The sequence below is a fragment of the Mustela lutreola genome, chromosome 7, assembly GCF_030435805.1.
Source record: "Mustela lutreola isolate mMusLut2 chromosome 7, mMusLut2.pri, whole genome shotgun sequence".
Classification (NCBI taxonomy): domain Eukaryota; kingdom Metazoa; phylum Chordata; class Mammalia; order Carnivora; family Mustelidae; genus Mustela; species Mustela lutreola.
The window spans coordinates 86,190,996-86,211,337 of NC_081296.1; the positions used below are offsets into that span (position 1 = coordinate 86,190,996).

General features: G+C 37.0%; 1 protein-coding gene across 5 annotated transcripts in view; it reads right to left on the reverse strand.

The window, feature by feature from the left end:
* The window catches only part of PRKD1 (protein kinase D1), a 336,833-nt gene that overhangs the window by 48,280 nt on the left and 268,211 nt on the right, over positions 1-20,342 (reverse strand). For all 5 annotated transcript variants that reach the window (XM_059181822.1, XM_059181820.1, XM_059181821.1 and 2 more), the window contains 7 exons: positions 9,364-9,574; positions 9,126-9,203; positions 6,765-6,969; positions 5,200-5,323; positions 2,791-2,868; positions 1,244-1,523; positions 125-177 (listed from right to left, as the gene is read on the reverse strand). In XM_059181822.1, coding sequence (XP_059037805.1) covers positions 125-177; positions 1,244-1,523; positions 2,791-2,868; positions 5,200-5,323; positions 6,765-6,969; positions 9,126-9,203; positions 9,364-9,574 — 1,029 coding nt within the window. The remainder of the gene's footprint in view (positions 1-124; positions 178-1,243; positions 1,524-2,790; positions 2,869-5,199; positions 5,324-6,764; positions 6,970-9,125; positions 9,204-9,363; positions 9,575-20,342) is intronic.

The following is a 20,342-nucleotide window of genomic DNA, read 5'->3' on the forward strand; positions in this document are numbered from 1 at the left end:
CTTTACTTTCTAGAAAATACTGAAAATTAAAATGTTAGATAAATAAACATGTATGTTAGGATACTCTTATTTTCCAATAAAGAATCACATTACCAAGTTTTATATAAGTAGGTACACAACTCACCACATTTTCTTGAATCTGGCAATTTGATACCGAAATACTCACAGAAATATCTCCTGGAAATATATGTTAAAAAATACACAAAAGAAGTAAGAGAAGTAACAGCAAAGCGACCAGATAGGTGTTTACTAATCAAGTTGCAGGGCTATTTTTAAATCACAGCAATTAAATGTTTATAGGAAAATGTTCATTGGAACCTTTCTTTCCTTTTATAATTACAGATTTACTCTGTGCTTGTCTTTGAAAAATAATATTTTGTCAGCTTAGAGTCTGGAGTCCTGAAGCTTTGGGTTAAATGCTGACTACTGCTTCACAACTCTGGTAAAGCTGAGACAACTTAATCTCTCTAGGGCCTGATTTCCTCACCTGTAACACAGGCAAAATCATTAATGTCCACCTGCCAGGGTTGTTTTAGGTATTAAAATAAAGACCTCACATAAAATGTTTAGCACCCAAATAAACATATATAACTTATTAATATATTGGTTTATACATCAATTAAAAAGTTATAATCATTCACCAAATAACTTACTGAGATATGAAAAACAGGTTTTCCCCCCCATAGGCTTCATTATTAAGAGCCATTATGAAATATAAAAATTAAACATTTTTACATAGATATTCCTTTAAAATACCTTTTTAAAATTCATCCTCAACACTTGATTATGGTTGCATTTTGGTAAAATCTGTCTCATTCTATTAATTTACTAACAGAGATTTCTTCCTAGGATACAATTATCAAGTATTTTCAAGTACTCTGCACAGAGTACCATGTTGGGGGTTTTGAGGGAACATGTTAACTCAGATTTACAAAGAACAAGACTGGCATTCCAGATCAAACACAAGCCGACTAGATTACTTGTTCTCTTATGACCAATAGCTCTAGGTTTCTGCTGTCGCCTAATATATAGGGTTTACTTGAATTTGTTCAATGTTCAAACATGAATTTGTTAAACTGTTCATATAAAATAAAGAAAACAATAACCTAGGATAATTTAATGAAATACCTTAGTAGGGGGGGCAGCTTCTACATAAGAAACCCTATGTTCCCCAATAAACTAAGTCAGCCCCAAAGAGGCTCTCTTCAACTGTCCTCCAGATATGAAACTAGAGCAGACTCACTGTGCGAGTTGGTTCCCGAACCTACAGTCGAGCCCTTGGGAATGACGGGCATGAGGGCATGCTGGATCGCCATCTCCCACATCCTGGCCACATCCGCACCAACGCCACTGGTGAGGACGCTGCTATTTGGTGGTGGACTGGAAGGATTGACCACGTTTTCTCCCACATAATACACTACATTGGCTGTAGTGATCTCAAAACAATGAGGATTGGCCCCATTAGGAATTAAATCTGAAGGTTTTGCCGGTTCCAGCGATAAAATTTCTGATAAAGGAATTTCCTGTGGATGAAAGAGTGTACTAACTGCAGTTTATCAAAAGCCTATAAATGTTCAAATAAAATTCATGCTAGGCACATGTGACAAATGACATAACAAATAGCCATTGTTCATATAAAACAGTTTTATTAAACACAGAATACTGTTAAGCAAATTTCAAAGATACCTTTACTAGGGGAAACTTTATCATCTCCTCTTGCCAGAAAAATTCAAGGGCCTTTTTTACTATTCATGTGGCAAGAAAAAATACAAATAGGAATGATGACTTTGAACCTGCATTAAGATCTATGAATACAAATGATTAATTTTTATAACTTTGAGATAGAATCACAACACTTTTGAAATGCATTTGGATATGCATGGCTGCTGCTAAGCTTTAACTATCCTTTTAGGCCCTGAAAATGAATCATATAATTTGATTCAATAGATGCTAATATAATAGTATAGCCAAATGAATAGTTTGAGTGAGGTAGACCACAGAGATTGGTTTTAAAACCAACTGTTTTTAAAAGACAATTTTGTTAATAAAAAAAATTAATCACCACATTGTCTACCCAGAGGTATGGAGTGACTAAGAAATAATAACTTTTAAAGTAAAGTTTTTCATTTAAAATTTAATGAGGTTTCCTTTTCCTGTTAGAGCTGTGTAGACACTGTGAGTCACGTCAGCTATGGCTGAGGCTGCATTAATTGTGAGGGAGTGAGTATATACTGTTTTCACTATGAACTTCTTTTGGAACCATGTTTTACTGGGTGATACATTATGTGACATCTGTATTATTTCACATAGAGAGACAAAATGGAAACTGCAGCCAAATTTTTCTCTAAAGGAAAGTACTCCTTATGCATATTGGCAATGCATGGAGATATCATCCAATGTTTCTTAACCCCCTGTGGAATGTGCTGCAAGACTACAGATGAACAAAAACACTGGATGTAGTCGATTTCAAGAATTTTCTTGTAGCTAATCTGCTGGACCTTGAATATTCTAGTTAAGATACACATATCTAACAAACTCTATTAAACTTCCTCTTCCAACCACCATTCCGTGGAGCCAGAAGCACTTCTCAAGGAAATTTGAAATTCACAGTCGACTAACTTGGGGTCACAACTGGATTCCCCCCAAAGTACATAAACTACATGAAAAAAAATGTGTAACAAGCACAAAACAGTCACATCTGTTAGACGTATTTTGTATTCCTAACATCCTACATTCCCAAAAAGACAAGAGGAAGCAGGAGACGTCAGTTAAGGCACGAACCATCCTTACCTTGTAGTACCTACTTCCAGTGTCATTCTGAAAGAGGGTAATACATTTGCTATCCAATCTCCAATAGTGCCGTTTCCGCTGAAACAGAAGTGAGATTTAGGATCTTTTAAAATTTTTTTAAATACCCAGGATTAAATAAACACCCAAGAATGATAAAACCAAAACATTTTCCCAATGGAGACATAAGATCTGATGGTGGGAAGCTCACAGGCTCTAGACCAGGAAGACTTACACTGAATTTTAGACTCCAGAAGATGACTATTTAGCAACTGTGTGGTTACGTTTCTGCTTCCACTTCTACATCAGAGTTAGGAGTAATAAATGAAGTAATATATTTGTACTCAGTGTAGTGCCTGGCACTTAATGCATGCATAGTAAATATTTCTGGTTTCCTTCTTTCTTTCTTTCTTTCTTTCTTTTTAAAGAATTTATTTATTTATTTGACAGAAATCACAAGGAGACAGAGAGAGGGAGAAGCAGGCTTCCTGCTGAGCAGAGAGCCTGATGCGGGGCTCAATCCCAGGACCCTGAGATCATGACCTGAGCTGAAGGCAGAGGCTTAAACCTCTGAGCCATCCAGGCTCCCCCCAGTATTTCTGGTTCCTTAAAGACGTATTCATTTTAGAGAGAGCAAGCATGCAGAGGTAGGGACAGAGAGAAACTGATGGAGAATGAAGAGCCCAAGGAGCTTGATCTCCTGACCCTGAGATCACCTAAGCCAAAACTCAGAATGGGATGCTTAACCTACTACTCCACTCAGGTACCTTTCTATTTTAAAATATTTCTATTTCTATATATTCTAATATTTCTATTTAAAATATTTCTATTTTAGGGGCGCCTGGGTGGCTCAGTGGGTTAAAGTCTCTGCCTTCAGCTCAGGTCATGATACCAGGGTCCTGGGATTGAGCCCCGCATCAGGTTCTCTGCTCAGCAGGGAGCCTGCTTCCCTTCTTCTCTCTCTCTCTCTCTCTGCCTGCCTCTCTGCCTATTTGTGATCTCTGTCAAATAAATAAAAATAAAATCTTTAAAAAAATAAATAAAATATTTCTATTTTAAAATTTATTTGACTGCGTGAAGAACTAAAGGTAAACTTGTAGTTCTTAATATAATAAAAAAGGTTAGATATAAAAGATGTAAAATTTACGTATACTCGTTATTTCAGAACATAGGAAATACCATGTTTATCTAGTCAAGTATTCTGGCCTTCATTAGAAATGGAAGAATTCTGAATTTTACAGAAGAACTAAAAAATATTTCATTGGATGTCAAGTCTGACTCCATGACATCAACATAACAAAGTCAGGGAAAGGCATCAAGCTCTATGTTCTTTTAAGTCCACTACAGATCTAAACTTCCATGATCTGATGATGAGGTTCTTTCAGTCTAGGGATATGCTCCATAATTTTAGGGTGTGTGTGTATGTGTGTGTGTGTGTGTGTGTGTGTTGTGTCTGTGTCTGTGTCTATGTGTGTATGTTTATGTATATTCATCTTTTTAGAATAGGAAGCCCTAGCAGTATTCTTGGTCTCAACCAAAACTAATCTTAGACTGGTCAAATATATTAGATATATTTTAAATACCGTATGTATGCCATGTCTAGGAAGAACTAGAAGATGATATTCAATTGGATCCTATAGTAAGTTATATAAATCTCTCTTCAGCAGAGAACACTGTTATTATAGATAGAGTAATTATGTTATGGGTGTCTATCTACCTAAAGAAATGTTGGTGATCCTATAGATAGGAGGTGAGGAGGAAAACAATACCAGTAACTGAGAAAGATGCTTATCACCAAATGTCAGTAAATTCAAAAAAATGATGATTTTTTTTCTCTCTTACACATATGCACAATCTTATTCATCACCTATTAGAAAAATCTGGAGTAGTGAACACCTCAGACTACATTTTAAAATTTAAAATATATGTCTTTTATCAAATAAAATACAGAACTACTGTATTCCCAAATAGGTCAGTTTTTAAGTGAACACTTAGGGATTTAAAAGTATATTAACAGTTATCGTTGTTTTTTCTCTCCCTAAAATGTAGTAGTTTTTTTTTTTTTTTAAATTCTGAATCACAAAGGAGCATTCTGAAAGCACATACTGTCATTTCCATGACTGCTATAAAATGACAGGTAGACATTCAAGTTGTTTGGAGATCATCTCAAGTAACAGAGGTAAATGACTTTGTTTCTCTGAGATTGCTGTCTACAATTTCTTCTAACTCAGTTGCTTGCTTAACTACATCTGACATCTAGAGACTGTTAATGTGTTCTACCTGATCCTCCACCATGCCTAAACACAGCTTTGCTCCTGGTAACTCAAGTCTCCCGTGGTCTTGACAAGGCATTAGCAATTCTTCTAATGAAAGCTAGGGAGCCACGAGTCAGCTGTGGGCTGTAGATCTTACCAGGGTGTCCTTGCTGGTGTAGTGGACCATCCACCCTTCTTTCAATACTGTGCTGCTTTTCCTCTTCGTGTGTTTGACAGACTGCACGACTCTCATGAGCGGGATATTGTTGCTTGTTGATGGACTTGCAAAGTCAAAATATTTTGGGAGAGAAATGTTTTTAGATACAGATCCTTTCCTGCATAAAACCTTATTTCAGCTATTTCAGAGTGAAAATCAAAAAACATTCAGATCCCATTTTTGGTGAAATGCATTGTCAGAATACCATGGTTCAGAATCTGGATTAGTTTAAGTGACAGGCACTTCACATGTACTCTTTAAAAATCCCAAGGGAGGATAATAACCACCTTAGTTTTTAGGTTGAACCACATGGTGTTCAGTTTGCAGGGAAACACCAGATAGATTACCGTCTTAGTGTACTGAGACCACGGTATTTGGAATACACATAAAAAGTTTATTTGCTTATTATCACAGACTACAGGCAAAATATTAATCATGTGCATAATATCACAGAACATGAATTTGAGTCTGGATAGTTTCATAAAAAGTAGAATCTGCTATTTAAACTCTCTTAAATAACTATTGTTCATAGAATTATGCTGATCCTTTATCTCTTTGCTTTTCCCTTCTGTCTCTTCCTATTTTCTTCCTCAACCACTGTGCATATATGCAAGCACCTTTTCCAATATTCCCCCACTTGGAAACTACAGAAATGTATGCCTTCAAGAGACAGTTCTGTCATAAGACTAATATTTTTCAGTATATTTCTTATGCCATTAAATGGAAAAACTCCAACTACTTTATTGCTCCGCCCATGAACAATTTCAGTTTGCCAATAAATATGGCATTTGTAAAATGGACACCAAAGTCTGAATACATTTTATAACATAAATCAGAGGCTGGAAACTTTTTTTGCAAAGGGCCAGGTGTAAACATTTTTAAGTTCTGCAGAAGACTTAACTCTGCCACTGAGGTGCACAAGCAGCCACAGACAATATGAATGGTCATGGCTATGTTTCAATAAAACTTTATTATGAAGCAGGCAGCGGCCTCATTGGCCATAGTGTACTGATCCCTGATATTAAAAATGGGGTTCATCTAGTAATCAAGAAGGATAGATGATTAAATCCCAAGTATAAAATTTCACATACTTCTGAAATAAAATACAGAACAGTGAGATGTAGACATAAGTGATATTTGTATAAGGGGCCAGCTATAAGATAGATAATGTCCACTGAGGTTAGCCCCTGATCTTTGCAGGTCCACACAATGAGCTATGAATCATCATTAATTTAGCAGTAAACCTGTGGCTGGCAAATATGAGTAACTCTCACATGCAAAAGAAAAGAGATCACAGAAAGAGGCAGCTAGGAAAGGATGCAAACCTATACCTCTCTAGGGCCATCCAGACCTCCTAACTCCACTGGCTTTCCTCTACAGTTTATAGCACATTCATAAACAAATCAAGCACACACTTTAAATTTCTTCTCCAACAGATAAAAATAGCAAAGACTCTTAAAGAGGAAATTCCCCTGCTGGAGTGAGACCAGGAGTGCAGCTCCCACCTGATGGTTCTGTTGGAGTCCTCTGGGTCCGGGTCTGGGTCCTGCATTTCCCCACTGTCATTCTGGCACTCTGCCATCACCACCTCAGCATCTTGAACCATTGCCTCTTCCATGTCATCCATGAGCCCACTGTTCCTTTCACTGTCATTGTCATCACTCCCTTCTTCCATGACCACATCAGACTCTGCCCCAGGGCTAAGCAAATCTAAAAAATTGTTTGCATCCATGAAGATAAGCCTGGAATCCTAGAGTCAGGGCTTAAGAGGGTTAGGCAATCCTACAATATATCAATTGGAAGCCCTAAAAAATACTTATTTCAAGAATTTATCTTTCCTTTTTAAAAAAATTTTAGTTCATAAATATCTGAAGTTATCAGAGGATGAACAGATAATTTTACAACCAGATGTTTCTTTTTCATGCCCCTAAACCTAAAAACATGAAAAGACATGGACAGCCATGGTAGGAAGCCAAGTGCGGGATAGAAGCAAAATTCTAGGAAGCAAAGCGATATCAGGAATGAGTGAGGAGGAAACTGGTCTATTTCAGTAGCATAGCTTTGGTGGGAAAAAAGGGATACATGGGAAGATGAGGGAAACTTTCACATGCAAGAAAAGTCAGGGTCATTGATTCTTGCTATTCCAGTAACTTTTTAAGTCACGGATTCCAATATATCAAATTGGTCACATAAGCAGCAGTTTTTAAATACTTAAGATATTTGATATTTTAAGTGATATTGAATCCTGTCATCAAGCATTTGGTGGTAATGTAATAAATTATAATTGCTGTTGGCCCTTGAACAACATGGACTTGAACCATATGGGTCCACTTATACAAATATTTTCTTCAATCAATACAGTACTGTAAGTGTATATTTTCTTACTTACAATTTAAATAACCCTTTTCTCTAGCTTACTTTATTGTCAGAATATATTATAGAATACCTGTAAATACAAAATGTGTGTTAATCATCTATGTTACTAATAGGCTTCTGGTCAATAGTCGGCTGTTAACAGTCAATATTTTGGGACCCAAAAGCTAACAATCAGATTTTCAGCTGCCTGGAGGGGAGGTACTGGGTAGCTAAGCCCAAGCCCCAAGTTGTTCAAGTGTTGACTGTACTTACTAATGCAGAGTCCTTATTTTAAAACTGGAAAATGGACCAGGGACTGCAGCCTGCTAAGTCTGAGAAATTCATATTTTTACCAAATTTTTCTAACTGTGTGGGAAAATGCAATTTCAAAGTAATCAACAATATAAAAAACTGCACTGTTTCCCCTTAGTTCCAGTTATCAAGAACATACTGACATTTCCTGGCCTGAACAAAGTCAATTCCACATGCCACAGAAAGTAGGAAAACTGCCAAGTTTTCCATTTTGGGAGCTAATCCATGAATCTCCAAGGCAGGAACTGGTAAAGAAATGCTTTCCTTGAGAGATTTCCCCTCTTCTTCTAGGTACATATTTCTTCTAGAGAAGAAAGTTCTAGAGTAAAGATAACCCTTTATTTTCTTCAGAGTTTTAGCAATAAAAATATTTGTTTCTCTGGCCTTCTGTCCAACATTTCTTTTTTCCCTCAGAGGAATCACAAAACTGGTATTAAACTGAAGGTATAAAGCAGTCTACCATCTATAGATAAAGTTAGCCTGGGGTACTAAATCAAATATTTTGCTAAAGACTCTATTAGGAATACTACTTGGGAAGAAAACATCAATTTTTCCTTTAGGACATTGTATTTTTCTTAGGAGTCCTTCAGTGTTAATTTTTATAGTTGAGTTTTCCCAAAAGACTATTCCCAAGTATAAAAAACAATATATATTTTTAATTGACTGAATTAAAGTTCTTTTTTATTATATTGAGGATTCAAATTAATAAGCATACATATAATGGAATTAACTGGGTAGAAGAAGGAAATGGGTGATTATTTCTTGATGGGTCAGTCTCTGATTCTTCCCTCCCTTGACAGGAAAGATAGATTAATCTTTATCCCAGTGCTTGGAATGAGAAGGATGGAGAAAAAGAGACCAAGAGCTATAACTTGCAGGCATTCCAACATTTTCTACACTTCTGAACAAACTAGGAAAGGAGTATTAAGAAGAAAGCTGAGAAAGAAATTCTGGACATCCAAGACTTCAGTACTGGCTGTGCACTGCATAAAAATCATGCAAAGCTCTTTGATTTCAGTCAAAACTCAATGACGAGCCCTTTTCTAATGTAAAATAGGAAAAATTGAGCCCATAATTTACTTTGGGCTGGGTCACATGTATATGAACAGGAAAAAAAAAAAAAAAATCCTGCCAAGTCATTAGGGACACACTCTTGAACAGGGCAGAAGCACAGATGTGACGGTTGATCTTTTGCTTACCTCCATTAATGGTCACTTCACCAAGGCAGTTGTTGGGCACTTTGGAGGCACAACGTTTGTGACAGTTGAATCTGCAATCTGATTGTAACGATGTAGAAGGAAACAAAAACCAAGCACTTGTCAGAAGGAGAAGTTGTGGACTAAGTGAAAGAACAGTGACTTCAAACGGATGAGGACTACTTTCTAAATCAACGTGTGGCTGGCGACAAATGTCCAGGGGGGACAAGATCCTTCTCACCTTTGCACTGAAGGCCCTGCCGAAAGAGGCCCCTGAGTAGCTTCTTGCAGTACTGGCACACGGTGGGCCGGGTGTATGAGTGGATGACGAACGTGTGTGGCACTTTCACCTTAGACATCAAAATCTTGTCGAGCTGAATTGGTCGTCCAATGTATGACTGAGAATTTGACCTCTTCTCCCGACCAATAAAGGACTCAGATGGTGACTTTTGCTATTTTTGCAATACAATAAAGGATAATAAGATGTAAGAGGTGCCTTGATTTATATATACATATAAACATACAGATATATTTATATATCTATCTGTATAATTTTTTAAATTGTTTTGTTTTACTGCTTAGTGATGGTCCATAAGGAAATGAAAGAAATAAACTAAAGCCGTGTTTCTGTTATTTAATATAATTTAATACCCCTTCTATTTCTCATCTGAATTACCTTATTTTTATAGTCTAAAAAGAAGAGAATTAGAGATCAGAATATTTGAACCTGATTTCCAGGACTTTCAAATTTGGGGATTTTAAAAAGTAACAATTAGTTGTAATATAGAAGTATAAAGTTGAAAACAAACACACAATGGTACTTTACCCCACTACACATGTCATTTCATTGATGTTTTTTGAGGTATGACATGTACATGGTTAAAAAAAGGCAAGGAATTCTGCATATGACATCATTAAAAAAGTGCTTACAGTTCCTCTGAAGTTCCTCAAAGAAAAAATAAATGTGGCTTGGTATTATTCCTCAACAAAAGAAAGTTAAGGGTTAAAATGATACTATCATTTTATAATTAAAAACAAAGCAACTAGTGGACTATACAAGACACACAAATATGGGTGTTTGGTTATAATTACACATCTGTGCACTCTTGTGTTTCATTTTAAAATTACTTAATCAGTCCAGTACATAGGTTTTTTCTCTTTTACTTAAATGAATTAAAATTAACTGTGTTTCTATGTTTTTGGGCAATTTCATGTAGCTCTTGATATCATGAAAATGTACTTAAGAATTATCAGAATAAAAGAGAAACTGAGTTACTTTTTAATAGTTATAAGACTTACAGATCTCGTGTATTAAACTTCTACCCTCAGCTATCATTGTGTGAGACACTTACGAGATAGGCTTTGTTATCTAAAGTCAAGGTATCTAAGCCCATAAAATTTAAATATATTCTTTTGAGTTAAATGCCAGAACACGAAATTCCATTTGTTTGCCTCCAGAGCCCTTATATTATTACCTTACTCAGCTTCTGATTTGGAATGGCTACTGACAAGATGAGAAGAAAATCATACTTATGTAAATTTCCACCCATTTCAATGCCTATCAGCACCAAAAGGTAGCACGATTTGTTACCAAATGGGGGTATTTTGATTTGCAGATTTACTAGCTACAATAAAAAGAAATTTGAGATGAAGTTCTACATAGGGATAAATTTATAATTACAATCCTATAAAAGAAAACTATAAAGGATAATTACTCTGGAAAGTTCAACTCTTCCAGAGAAGTTTAAGGAGCTTATAATGATACGCCAAAGGTTTGCCAGACCAGAATCACGAATATACCGAATAAGTATCTTCAATGGAATTGAAAAATAATTAAATCCATAGGGTTAGGTCTCAGTTTTATGTGTCCTTCTTTAGTAACTGTAGTTAACAGGCCAGTTTTAAGTATAGACTAAAATGAAAATTGATATTTTTCCATAGTTGGAAAGTTTCAACACTCAGAATAAAAGTTGATCTGATGTCGCATTTTATAATTTTCTCAGATTTGGAAAATCCTATGAAAAGCTGACCAAATCACTCCTCAACTATTTTCCTTAATTTAAGACACCTAATTCTAGGCTATGGTAACAGAACCCATTTCACAAAGGACTATTTACCGTGGAGCAAAGTCAGTCAGAAAAGCAAGAGGCAATCTGATAAATTGAAATGTCTTCTTCTTAGCCAACACGGTAACATTCACATAAACACTGCCTTAAACTACAAGTCATTTCCTTTATCACCTTCAAGGCAGGATTGCATCCGGAATTTTAAAATGTTATGTGAGTTTATAGAAGAGAAGTTAGCTGTCACTGTAGCCCAGAGACTGTATTATACACACATTCAGGCAATGGTGAGATTCACACAGTTGCATGTGTGCTCGGCACAGAATAACAACTCAAAAATTCTGTAATTTATAGTGTCAGAAATTAGGACTTCAACAGCACTTAAAATTTAATAGCAATTTAAGGTTTTTTTTTTTTTTTTTTTTTTAAAGATTTTATTTATTTATTTGTCAGAGAGAGAGTGAGTGAGAGCGAGCACAGGCAGACAGAGTGGAAGGAAGAGTCAGAGGGAGAAGCAGGCTCCCTGCGGAGCAAGGAGCCCGATGTGGGACTCGATCCCAGGACGCTGGGATCATGACCTGAGCCGAAGGCAGCTGCTTAACCAACTGAGCCACCCAGGCGTCCCGCAATTTAAGGTTTTAATAGCATTAATAAAGAATGCCCTCCTGGCATTCATGACATTTTAAAATTAAAATCAGCTAGCATCACAACCAGAAATATGTATCATTACCTTTCTTATAGTTCCAAATACATTACTTAATTTCAATGTGGCCTATTTTCTAAATTAAAAAGTAAAGCTTTAAAATCTTGAGTTGGGTTGCATGCATGGTGACTTATGTGGGAACTGATCTACTGCTGGAAAGAGCTTGTGTTGTCTAATTTTACTAGACAACACACTCTCTGGGAATGGAAGAATGGGAAAGGCTTTGGAAATTTTGTTTGCAGAATTATATAGTCTATGTTTCTGGAGTGTACACACACACACACAGATGAATGTGTTTTCCCTTATGAGGATGCAAATCTCAGAAGCTAAGACGAAGAAAGAAGACTGGGTCATTATTTGATAACTCTATAAGTGCTTATATTTATCCATTCTTCAATCAAAATGCAAAGCAAGGCCCTCACTGATATACAACAGACTGTAAAACAAACAAAAGTCTAAGAAATAAGGCATTGCCTGTAATACACATTCACCATTGTTTATGTAAATTTTAAAGAACAAACTTTTCTGTAATCCTGCCAATCATCCCTTCAAAACCGCTTCTAATGATGTGAACACAAACCAAATATTCCCAAGGATTTTCAGAATCAGTGATACATTTTCCCTTAATAATTAATATTCAGTTACCACTTTAAACCAAAAAAAGTAATTTCAATTGTGTGAAGTTTTATTTGAAGGTATGTGCACCAAAAAGCCATAATTACAGTTTTGTTTGTTATATCAAGTTACAGAGTAGGCAAAATTTAGAAATTGGTAATGTTAAAAAAAAACGATCCTTAACAAATTCTCACTGATCTGAATCCAACTAGCTTAGTCTTTAAAATAACTTCAACATGAAATTAGACTTAGCGGTGAGTCAAAGAACTGGGCTTTTGTGCCTGCTGACACATTGTCATACAAAACAAAGAGAAATAGTCTTGTCTCATTTCTTCCTTAACTTCATTTTATTTTTTTATTTATCTGTATAATTACCATGTGCACAGTCCTTTAAGATCTTCCTTCTCTCTCTCTCTCTCTCCTTTTTTTTTTTTTAAAGTAGGCTCCATGCCCAGATGGGGCCAAACACAGGGCTTTGAACTCATGAAACTAAAATCAAGAGTCAGATGCTTAACGACAGAGCCACCCAGATCTGCCCCATAAGATCTTTCTTTAAAGTTAACTCTGATAAAGGGAAAAATTCTTCTTTACTCATCAATACTAGTGGAGGTTTTACTGGGTAACTAAATGCTGCTTCAATTATCTTCCACTGTTACTAGCTGTTCCAGCTTGCCACCATGGATTGGGTGAACCTGAGCAACCTGCAGAATGATTTTTTTTTATGGGAATAGTGAGGAAAGTGGAAACGCTCTGCAAAGGGAACAGCTACATTGTGTTTCACTCTGCTTCATTATTGTGTTCCCAGCAAAAACTGGCTCAAAACTCACAGAGCAGATCTCAAATTCCCTTCTCTATAATTATGGCAAGCACATACAGGAGAGAATGTACTTCTAAAAATTTCTACATTTCTACATTAGCCAGTGGTATTATGAATTGTTCTCTTCCTGTGAAGAGTTTAGATCAAGTTACAGGTGCGCAGCTTTTGGGAGATTCGACACAACTGCGAAGTATGGTATTGGGATGCCTGTGTATAAACGATGTGATTTGGCAAATTGTACCTGATGCAAAGTGTAAAGATTTCTTCTCTGTTCTCAGTGTAAGATGTATCACATCACAGACCGGAGAGAATATGAAAACAGAAAAATTATGAAAGCTGATTTTTAAAGCCAGGATTAGAGATGAAATAAAGATTGCAGAGATTAATTTTTAAGTCTACAGTATTGTAAAGTATCTGTAGTATTCTTATGCTAAAAGTATTCATTTGCAATTACCGCCAAAGTTAAAACTACATGCACTGAACACCTACTCACATAGATAATATACCCCACTTCTCTACAGACTGAACTTGTTTTTTAACCTGGTATGCTAAATTAATGACTCAGCAAGTTTGGAACCTTCCCAGGAAATGATTGCTTAGATTACATTATGGAAACTCCAACTGCCAGCCCGTCTTTAACATTTAACAGGACTCTGAAACCATTTCCCAACAAGGTATATTCCACTTAGCAGTTGAAAATGAATTCTCTGCATTAGTAAAGCTAGAAAACAGAGGAGGAAGAGTTGCCTTTCCTTGTCGTTTGCTGATTGCCAAAGATGTAAAAATTAGACATAAGATTTTGGAAGATACACCTCACTTTACAAAATGCCTGGTTCAAATGAAAATTTCTGCAGTGTTAATATATTTATATTAACTAAAATTCACTTCACAGCCTCATATTGGGAATAGATTTGGGGTGACATATATACCCCTTGACTTAAGGAGAACAGAAAAGTAGAGAATGCTTTAGCATACATGTTGACAACCTTCTCGGACTTGTCTCAATCATTAGGCAATAGATCCTAATAGATACTAGGAGAAGGACACTGTCTTAATCATATTTGTCCTCTGTTAATGGAAGAAGTGCCCAGTACATGATAAACAAAAACACTGCTTGAACTGAATGGAAATAATGTTTTCAAGAAGTAACTACATGGAAATAATAGATGTGACATTTCAATAGAGAAATTCAAGTACACACTATCATATAAGGCTCTTTTAACAAAAGTGGTTTTTTTTTGTTTTTGGTTTTTTTTTTTAATTTGAGAGAGAGAAAGAAAGAAAGAACAGGGGGACAGGCAGAGAGAGAGAAGGGGAGAGGGAGAAGCAGGCTCCCCACTGAGCAGGGAGCCCAATGTGGGGCTCAATCCTAGGACCCTTAGATTATAACCTAAGCCAGAGACAGATGCTTAACTGACTGAGCCACCCAGGCGCCCCAGGTCTCTTTTTAAATGTAGTATTATATGGGTTGTAACTTTGACATATTTGCTTTACAGGATTTCAATTTTAAGAGAATACAGTTGGCTAAGGAATGTTTTTCATTGCAACTGCTCTCTGTACTTATCTGCCTGTTCTTCACTCCTACTTGCGTATCCAACACAAATACAAAATCTGTCAGAACTCTTCTGCTCTAGAAAGGGAGGGACAGTTCAAATACCTGTAGGTTGCAATACAGAATTTTATCAGTATCAATATCAGGGATGTAATAGGGAGTGGTGGAGACTCTGGAAAATTGGAGGAAGATTCAGAATAAAAAGAATGGCCACTGTTCATACACTGCTGATAGCTGCCATGTGAGCATGTGGCCTAGTGTTGTCAGGCCTCTCCGTTGTTCAAAACAAAACAAAACAAAACAAAATCTAGTTGTTTTATGAAATAACTCTATTTCTAAATGTTGGCAACCCTGGAAAAAATTTCATTGTGCCTGTCAATTCACTTGGGGAATAAACCTGGTCCATGGAGATTCCCAGATCTGTGAACTAGACAATGACATAAAACACTTTCTTTAAACTTTATACGTGCCAAGCTCTTTTCATAGCACTTCACATTCACTAATTTATTTAAACTTCATGCCCACTAGTGTTATGACCCCCTTTTACAAATAAGAGAACTGAATCTCAGGGAGGTCACATCATTTGGCCCAGATCACACAGCCTGTTGGTATCGGAACTCTGAATTCAGGTGGTCCCGTGCTGGGTAATAACAGTGACTCCTCTTCCTCAGCCCCTCCCAGCTCTCACATCCCCTGGTTTTATGCCAATGTGAAAGCAGAAGGTATTTTCTTCCCTTCACTTAAGTTATGATGGAAGAATTCTTGGGGGGAGGGGAAGAGTGAGAATAATTAAGTAATAACATGTTCTGCACACGCCAAAATGCAGTGTGAAAATATTATGAATCTCTTAACCTTGACCTACAGAAGAGACTTTCAACCAGCTTGTCTGTGCTCAGAGGAGAGCATCTGAGTCATGCATGTTTTCTAGAACAGAATGACTAGATGAATAAACAGCTTCTGTTATATGAGCATCACCCAGTTGTCTGCCTACTTTCCTACTCAGGTGCTGTTATACTTAAAAGATATGAGCACAGCTATGTGAAAGCATCCAAACAAACATTAATCCTTTATTTCAAAAGTTTTAAGATCTAGCATTTTGGACTATCACTCCAAGAACTGTGCGGAATAGCGCCTTACGATAGTTCTCTTTTCCTGCCAACATGATTGATCTATTCAATTGAACAAGTGTTTCCTGGGGCAAATCTTATTTTTTTTTTTCTTTGAAGATGTTATTTATTTATTTGACAGAGAGAGATTACAAGTAGGCAGAGAGGCAGGCAGAGAGAGAGAGAGAGGGGGAAGCAGGTTCCCTGCTGAGCAGAGAGCCCGATGCGGGACTCAATCCCAGAACCCTGAGATCATGACCTCAGCCGAAGGCAACGGCTTAACCCACTGAGCCACCCAGGAGTCCTGGGGCAAATCTTACCTGAAAGCCGAATTCAGATGCTGCAGGACAGAGAAAGACCAGTAAATAAATCTCTGTGCCCGGTAACCTTAAATCCAGTAGAGTTCTGGATACAAAATAACTTACTATCAACAATCACAATATGTGCTCTTCCCTTCTTTCTGCATACCGGGTTCTGCTTTATTCTTTAGATTTCAGCTCATATGTCACTTTCTCCAAGAGATCTCCAGACCACCCAGCCTACTGTTCACTCCCCATTCACACTCTATTACTCTCTGGCACGCCATCCTATCTCCTTCAGGGCTATTACTGCAGCCTACGACTGTCTTATTCACCCACTTGGATATTGGATTTTTACTGTTTCCTTTCAATATAATGTAAGAGCCATGAGGAGAGCATCTTGATGATTTTGTTCATCACTGTATCACCAACTTCTGAAATGCCATCTTGCATAGATTAAGTGCCCATATATACGGAGGTTCCAAGAAAAGAGAAACCACCCGCATGGTGGAGGCAAAGGTGGTCATTCAGAAAAAAGGCTTCCTGAAGAATAAGCATTTCGTGTTGACCCTGACGTGAATCCTGCCATGAATATGTTGAGACAACTTGGAGATTTCTTTTACATACTCTGATACCTCTTTAATCTCTCTTTGAAATGCTTATCTAACCCTACCCCGAGATGCTGCCAGTAAAACATCACTGTGAAGGCACAGTCTGAGGCTGACCACTTTCTTTCTCTCTTTTTTAAAAAAGATTTTATTTATATATATATATTTATTTATTTGACAGAGACAGAGAGCACAAGTAGGCAGAGAGGCAGGCAGAGAGAGAGGGGAAGCAGGATACCTGCTGAACAGGGAGCCCGAAGCGGGGCTCGATCCCAGGACCCCAAGATCATGACCTGAGCCGAAGGCAGAGGCTTAACCCACTGAGCCACCCAGGCGCCCCTGAGGCCAACCACTTTCTGAAGCAAAAAGAAACGATCAACTTCTCTCATCACCATTTAGATGAGCACACTACATCTCACACAAGGAGTGAGGGATTTTCCCGCACAGACCAGTTGTTGGGTAAACGATACACATCTGAAGACCACTGGGAAAAGGAATTCATAGAGGAACAATCATGTTTCCATGCCCTGTACTTCACTGAGTACAGGGAGGTTAGGGTGTTTGGCGACTTGATTGTTCAGTGCTGTTCTGCTACAGTTCTGATTCTACATCCCTTGAACTGTCTGCCAAGTATGCCAGATAAATGAGTTTGCCTCCTCACTCAGTTGGATACCCTAAATATATATAGCATAAATAAAAGCTAATCAACACCTTTTCATAACAGTGAAAAGAGTTGCTATATGGCAGGAAAAAAAAAAAAAAAAGTGTGCCCTTGCTTAGTGGTGACCGAAGCCATATTTTACAGTGGAGAATGCATTTCTTAATGTAGGTTGCAATTTGTGAAAGCTTTCATGGTAATAACATATATATGTATAATCTTGTATTAAAAATACAAGGTGGTCTGGATTTCCTGAGTGCTAAAATAATCGTGAAAGTTACATTAACTTTTTTATTGCATTACTCTATTTTGGGTGAACAGAAATGAAGGGTAAAGAAGCCTTACTATCTGCTTAAGCAATCCACCCTTTGCACGGAAAGCACCAGACGGTTCAAGAATTGTTGCAAATTACATGCACTGTTCTTTCAAAATGTCAGTTACCAACACCCTACAAATCGTGGGCTCTTGGAGGAAAGAGGAAACATAACAGAAGATAACCTCTCTTTTTACTTGAAGGCAATGTGACCTTAATGCCAGGCACTCTAAATTTACACAATAAAAAAGGAGCACTTTCACTGAGGAAGAAAATAATTTTGCATGTCAACAGTTTCTTCTCTGGGGCTTCAAATGTCAGAGTTGGTCTACACATAGAAAATAGAGCAGAAGGTAAATAGATTATGTGGAAAAATCAAGAATAGTGATGTCAGGAACATCCATTACCATAGTATCTGATCCTGCCTAAGTTGACAGGGGCCTGCTCTGGGTTTATGAACTCACAGGAAAGCTGAATGAAATGATCTGGAAAGAGGCTGTCACACTGACTACTGCCTTAGAGACACCAAGGAAAAGCTGGAAAAGCACGCCATAAACACAGTTCAAGGCTATAAAGGTTAGCCTCTCCCTTCAAAAATAAGTGTAACTTAAGGCCTCATAAGGATAATTTTATAGTGTTTTATAGACTCTTAACCTATAACAGTGAATGGTGAACACACAGCACTGTGTGTGTGTGTGTATGCACACTTGTGCTTCTGAAACATGGTAGAACCAAGAGCTAGATTTTAATATAACTCATTTAAAAAAGAGAGAAGAAGATGAGACTTTTTCCCATCAATTTTGAGTTTAAAAAATACAAGAAAGCACAACCTCAATACAATTATACCACTCAATAGTATTTTCAATGCTCAGCTACAGAAAAATAGTTAGCACCCAAAACACTGGGCTATTTGGGGCAAGAGTATATTTGTTCCTAACTTCTGGACATTGTTTCATCTTGCATTTCACTATATTTATTATCAAAATGGTAATATTTTCACTCTTCTTGAGAAGGAAGAGAGGAATTCATCTGATCAAATAGAATGGTAGAAAACCATGTCTAATGATTGAAGTAAAATCACCTATCTAAATATTTCTGAGAACACAGATAAAATACGTTAGAATCTGAATTATTTCTCAAGTTTCTGGAAGTGTAATTCATAACACCAATTCTAATCTTCCATTTTCCTCACACTTCATTATTATTTCTCTTAGACAAAACTTCACTTTTTTTTTTTTTTTTGAGTAGAAACTCATGAAGACACAAACTCTCAGAGTTAACATTGAGTAATCTTTCTTTTCTTCCTTCCCTTCCTTTTTTTCTTTCCTTCCTTCCTTCTCTCTCTCTCTTTCTTTCTTTCTTTCTCCATAGTAGTCAGCTAAGAACCCACTAGGACCTCTGTAGTTGTGACTGGTCAGGAATTAAATGAGAAGGGACTGAAATCTGGCTAGGTCTGGCATGACAATAGACTAAACAAATGTCTCTTATTGATAAGAAGGGGTGGAGGCTGTTTTGCAGGGCAAGGTAGAGACCAGTGTTTTGTGTCTTAAGGCTTGGCTGTGGGAAGAGTTAGGAAAGCCATGGTCCCTTTTCTAAGGGGAACACAGGCCCTTCAGAGCCTGCTCTAAAGATCCATTAGTTCCCAAGACCCATATGCTTGTAAGTGTGGGCAAGTGGTAAATGCCCCTCTCCCAGGGGGGAGTTCATGAAAAACACACCTGAGTGTTTACATTTAGAGTTACATCTGGAAGTTTTTGTTCAGAGCATGAATTAATAATATACATGTACTTAATATTACAGAGCAATGTAATTAATAATAAGGCGGACATGGTGAATGAAATTAGGCAACAGCTGATTAGTAACACATCAAGCAGACCACACACTCTTAATTTTACTGAAGGGCTCCTTCCTGACAAACCCACCACTGCACATACTCTCCTAACTCTCAGAGGATGGAGACGTGCTGGTTCAAGAACTCTTGGATGTTTTTCCTCACTGAACATACACACTACCCAGGTCTGAATCTGGAGAAATAGTTTACACAATCATCAAACGAAACCTTGCAATATCTGGCAAATGTACTACATGGACGTTATGGTGCATATTTCAGTGGAAAAATGACTTTTTTAATTCAGATGAATCATGAGGATTCCAGGAACCCCAGAACACAAGAGTAATAACAACTGAAGTCTTTTTTTCTACATAGACTTTTCTACTTTGGAAAATATCCTGGAAAATATTTTATTTGGTCAGAAATATCATCATAGTTTCATTCAGGATTAGAAATAGCCCCCCCCCCCCATTATTTGCTCATTTGAAAAGAATCTACCTGGACTATGATAAAGGGTATCAGGATATCCAGTAACTGATAGATAATTCAATACTGGTATTTTCTTGTCTTTTTTTTTTTTTTTTTTTTTTTTTTTAATGAGCAAAAACAGTAACTGAATGAATCATTTGTGGGGGAGATTTTTCTAGGAAAGTAT